Source organism: Anopheles aquasalis, chromosome 3, assembly GCF_943734665.1.
Source record: "Anopheles aquasalis chromosome 3, idAnoAquaMG_Q_19, whole genome shotgun sequence".
Lineage (NCBI taxonomy): Eukaryota > Metazoa > Arthropoda > Insecta > Diptera > Culicidae > Anopheles > Anopheles aquasalis.
The window spans coordinates 16,945,001-16,950,000 of record NC_064878.1 but is presented as its reverse complement, the minus strand read 5'-3'; the positions used below and the strand labels follow the sequence as shown (position 1 = coordinate 16,950,000).

Sequence of the window (5,000 nt, the reverse complement as noted above, 5' to 3'; positions counted from 1 at the left end):
GCAGGCACATAATAGTTTCTTACAAGTGAGCATAATAATGATTACTTTTAAAACAATCACACCACTCAGGAGCGCTTTCGTTCTTGGTCATCATTAGCCTAAACCAAATTGGTGTTATAGATGCACAATGAAGGAGGGAAGATCTTTTGATTTCGTTGTTAATATTTCAAATCATTGTGTTTTATTTCATTTCATCGTTCGAAAATTTCTTACATTGAGACTTCGTACATTCAGCTGTATTGCTTTACGCTGCATTCGTATGGTTTTCTTAAACTTATTCTATAATTTTTTGAATGTTTCATGTAACATGCCTTATACTAACGCATAGCATTGTAGGTTACCAAACGCAGAAAGGCTGATTCGAGGTCACCTACATCAGTAGGCAAAGATTCGAAACAATGAATGAACTCAGGCTTCTTCACGTTTGGAAACTTTTCCTGAAGTCCTAATAGACGCTCTGTAGGTAGTGTGCAGTATATGAACTGTAGAACTCGCATTTGAGGCAGCGGGGTGTCCATTCCAAGGAAAAACGATCGTTGGAAATTGCAACGGGTGAGCGACAGTCTCTTCAGTTGTTTCAGCGATGGCAAAATGTTCAGTATTTTCTGTGATGCCGGACCGTCGTAAAAAATCATATGCAGTTCCGTCAACTGTGCAAATTTGCACGGAATCATTTCCATCAGGTTTCGCTCATTATTCGGATTTAGGCGTAGGCCAATTGCTCGGATTGAGTTGGGAAGGCTCTGAAAAGTAACAGCCGGAATCTCGTTGTTTCCTAGATAGAGATCCTTCAAGTGAGTAAATTTTGAAAAATCGTAAACCAGTTGACTAACATTAATGGCAGGAAAAGTAAGCTGACGAAGCTCGGTGAGCTTCAGCAGGTGTTCAAAAAGGGACCGATCGGTAAACATAATGTTTGGAGAGAATTGCAATCTTGTAAGCGAGGGGTACGTTTCACACATTGCTATTAAGAGCGCCTCATCTACAGGAACATCCCAAATAATGGAGTGAAGATTCGGCATTCGCCGAAACACAGTTGGATTGATGGAATCATCGTTCTTTGCCAATATCTGAAGAAGCTTGAGATTGGATAACATAAGGGACTGCGAGCTATCGTCTGGTAGATTTAGAGCGCTTAGCGCACCTTGAAATGTTTCCAGCTGCGGCAGATCTACCGTGTATCTGTAACTGCATCTCATGCCCAATTCCTGGAGCGATTTGCTTCGAATTTTTGGTATCTGCTTTTGAGGTATCTTTGAAAAAAAGCCACCAGAACCCATTGCTGATTCTTCGTCTACCATTAGCGATTGTAGATGTAGTAGAGACGGTATTGAATCAATCAATAACGGTAACAAATCGGACATCTGAGCACGAATATAACCAACGTACAGCCAGCGGATGTTGCTCGTGATTTTCGGATGAATAACCCTCCAGATTGTAGTGAAAACATTTTCCATGCCAGGCACTACCGTAATTCTCAAATTCCGATAACGTCGTGTGGTGTGTCTGGTTAACAGCTTAATCCGTGGTGCTAGCGATTTCAATGGGTTCCTGTTTGATAGCGCGGGGCTTCGACAATCTACGACCAACAAAAATCTCTCTAGGCATCCACCTTCGAAGATCGCGTTATTCCATCGATGGCACGTAAGTGACGCATTTTTCAGGCTCTCAAAATCGAGCCGATCAAACACCATGGATAACACCTGCACCGCAAAAATGACACAAAAGTTAGACACAAGCAGATAGAATACCGAACCTTTTCAATTTTAACTTATACCTCGTCTGGTAAGCGATTAATAAAGTTGCGTTTCTGTGCCATTTTTCTTCGTTCACCTGCTACGACACGTGTGGAATGAAAAGAGAAAAGATGGCGTCCTCGTGCAACTTTTGCCGGCTGCATGGTCTGCGATTTTTTTTTTTGACACATATTCGGAGCTGTTTCTGGAGGGATCATGGGCGGCTTAAGGCACCGTTACTGGAGGGTGAATAAGGTATTCACCCTCCGGGGCAGTTTGAATTAATTCAGTTTAACACGTATTTTAACACAAGATAATTCCATTTGCGGAAGTCCTTGTGACACAATACGCAGAATACGTAATTTTGGCTTGCCGCCTTTTCGGGAAAAGAATAAATACAGCATCTTTATGCGATTTGATCCAAAGAGTGCGATTTGGTCCATCAAATGATAGCGCAGCTCTGGCTTATTAAATCGAATCTCAAATTCAGAACGCATCCGCCAAGTACTTGATCGATTTGGCCCAATTTATAGTTTTCTACAACACGTATTATCTCTACACAGTTATTTTCAAAGGGTTCCAACAAATTGCAGGGACAGTAAGCACACTTCCAACCAGAAATTTCAACTCTAGAAGACGTATTCGAAGAGAACACTACATCGCGTTGATCTTCTTGCAATAAAGATACTTGTACTATTATCTTTAAATGTAGTGAGTTTATAGCTTGATCGGAATCCCAATCGTTTTCTAAACGAATCCCACCAATAGAAAAAGAACGAAGAATCATCGTCTGAACGATTGAATAATGATTCTACTGTGATAGTGATATTCGATAGGCATGGCTCGTGGACTTTTAATCACGAGTTTGTATCATGTCTCGAAACCGGCTACCCTCAACCTTTCTGGATCAGATCGAACCAGCACTCCGGAAGCGGGATCGATTAGATGAAATCTCTTCGTTCCATATTGACTAGGTGGAAAAACTATTCGTAATCATCTCTAATCTAATCTTGCAGGAGACTTTGCTGTAACCGGAGCGGAGGGAGAAGGCGATCGTTAATTAAAAAGATTCTTATTAAAAAGATACGAACCCTAAATTTCGCCAGTCTTCAGTTTCCGACGATGGTTTCCTTCCTGGATCGGGGCAGCAAATGGTTTGCACTTTCCTTGCTTTATTTAGAAGGATTCTAATCCTTCTTAACACTGTTTGTTCTGATCGCACACAAAAATGGCCACAAATATCAATTCCGGGTAAATAATTGATTAATAATCCAACTTTTTGCAGTCCAATACGTGATTTTCCCGCTCACAGTTTTTTGCGTTGTTGTTTACTGTTTTGTGTTTAAGCAGTACCCTATCAACAAACAGCTGCCGGTGCACCTTAATAAGGCCTTAATAGTGAGGCTTATTAAGGCCGTTATTATTTCTTCAGCTAATCGGTGCATTCCTGCGAATACGATAAAAGTGATAATGATAAGTAATATGTTTAAAATATAAGGCATATGATAAATATCATACAAATTTTGTATTCTGTTCCGACGAAATCAGTAGCGAAACCCAACCGGTTTTGAATCGGTTTTTAACATCCTCGACTCGTGAACCCAGCCCGCCGGTAAACGCACGCCTCGCGTTGTGTGTGTGTTTGTGTGGAGCGAGTTTTTGCTGATCTCGATCCAAAATCGTGCGTGCGTAAGTTCCTCCGTTTTTCCTGGTCGGAAAAAAGTGAATTCCTGTGAATTCACCGTTCTCCGCTAACGAAGTCGCTGTGTCGAATTGCGACTCCCGGGCACTCGCACTCGCGAAAAAGGGTTCGAAAAAGTGGTTCCGTGGCCGAGAAGGGCGGAAATTTCGCGTTACGCAGCTCGTCGAGGGGAGCCCCGTTTTTTTTTCACTCGCCGCCGCCATCACATAAACGTTTCGAGAAACCCCGGGCGCGTGTGAAGGGCCTCATCCTCCGATATTCCTATCTCCGGATTTGCAACGCGTATCGACCGGAAATCGCCAGCGGAAAAGTCGAAAATCCTTGAACGGTGGTCACCGGAGGAGCATTAACCCTGCAAAATTCGTCCGGGACGGGCACGAAAAGTGAAGCGAAAAGAAGAGGCCGCGAAGAAGAAAAAACGAAGTCAGCGAAGAAGTGTGACAAGTGACATCGAAGCAACCGCTGCTAAGAAAATTGCCATCGGAAGCATCGGCATCCAGGAGCAGCGGCAGCAGTAGCACCGTGTAAAGTCGGGCAAATACGGAACGTCGTAGAGTGACAAACCCCCTCGTACCCGCTGCCCGCCCCGCTGGTACCAGCGGCACCCTTTTCTTTACCCATTTTTCGCTCTTATCTTCGGTCGTCGCGTTGAGAGAAACAACGGGAACTCGGATCGATCCAAAATGTCGTCGGACCTGGAGTTATCAAACATAGATCATCTCATCGCGATGCTTTTAGAAGGTAAATAATTGGCCTTGCGCGGTGCCCGTGTACGCGGGCAGGGCCAGGGCGACAACGGGAAACCTATGATTTCATCGCGTCTTGCACCCTCCATCCCTCCCCAACAACCGCTACCTGCCCACCGAGAGCAGCCGCTGTTTGGTGTTGTGTTTGGTTCCGTGGATTTTTTTTTTCGCCTAAAACTGCTGCCTCCATTTAGCCAACGCCCCTCACTCCTCGGGTACCGTATCTGCTGGCCTACTATGGGCGGGCGATGGTCGTCAAGAGTGTTGACGTACGAGATGAGCAACGGTGGCGGCGGCATGAAGAGAGCACGGCTGCCGTGGCCACATCGATGTACGTAGCGGAGGCCAATTGAAAGACGGTTCTGCTCCCCAATTTAACTTGTATTTAGCCTCATCCTGGCGGCACCCAGCTAGCGCCCATCGTACTCTACTCCCCGTACATCTTTAACGGGACAAACACACTTACACGCGTTTGTATGTATGTGTGCTCCTCGTATCGTGCGTAAACACGGGCGCGCGAGGTGGTGATACACTTTTTTCGTGCGTGCTTATGAGTCAACCGCCGTCGTCGTCAGGGCCTCTGACTTTTGGCTGCCCCAAGGCGCGCGAGATATACACTAGAGGCGTGAGAGCATCGTCGCAAAATACCCGGTGTCCGCCAGAGAGCAGTTACGTTGTGAAGGGAGAGCCGGTCTTGCCGTGAAGATGATGGTGGTGATGATGAACATCTACACCCAGCCAAAAGTTTAAGGTCGTGGGGGGGGGGGGGGGGGAGGGGGTGGTGGAAATGCCCGGCAGAGCCGGTGCAGCGATGTG

The 5,000-nt window shown here is 45.5% G+C and overlaps 2 protein-coding genes across 6 annotated transcripts in view; one reads left to right on the top strand and one right to left on the bottom strand.

The window, feature by feature from the left end:
- Positions 1-184: 184 nt before the first annotated feature.
- On the bottom strand, positions 185-3,036 carry LOC126575637 (uncharacterized). 3 transcript variants are annotated; one of them, XM_050236436.1, is made up of 3 exons: positions 2,828-3,036; positions 1,778-1,833; positions 185-1,703 (listed from the first exon to the last, which is right to left on the bottom strand). In XM_050236436.1, the coding sequence occupies exons 2-3, from the start codon at positions 1,817-1,819 to the stop codon at positions 318-320; spliced, it is 1,428 nt and encodes a 475-aa protein (XP_050092393.1). In that variant the 5' UTR covers positions 1,820-1,833; positions 2,828-3,036; the 3' UTR covers positions 185-317. The 3 variants fall into 3 exon arrangements, 2 of the variants coding, with proteins under 2 accessions (XP_050092393.1, XP_050092392.1); XM_050236435.1 differs by lacking the exon at positions 2,828-3,036 and having other exon boundaries at positions 1,778-1,914; XR_007608269.1 differs by lacking the exon at positions 1,778-1,833 and having other exon boundaries at positions 677-775.
- Positions 3,037-3,394: 358 nt separating this feature from the next.
- Positions 3,395-5,000, top strand: part of LOC126578480 (serine/threonine-protein phosphatase alpha-2 isoform) — an 8,808-nt gene continuing 7,202 nt past the window's right edge. For all 3 annotated transcript variants that reach the window (XM_050241075.1, XM_050241074.1, XM_050241073.1), the window contains exon 1: positions 3,395-4,179. In XM_050241075.1, the coding sequence (XP_050097032.1) occupies positions 4,122-4,179 (58 nt within the window). In that variant the 5' untranslated portion in view covers positions 3,395-4,121. The remainder of the gene's footprint in view (positions 4,180-5,000) is intronic.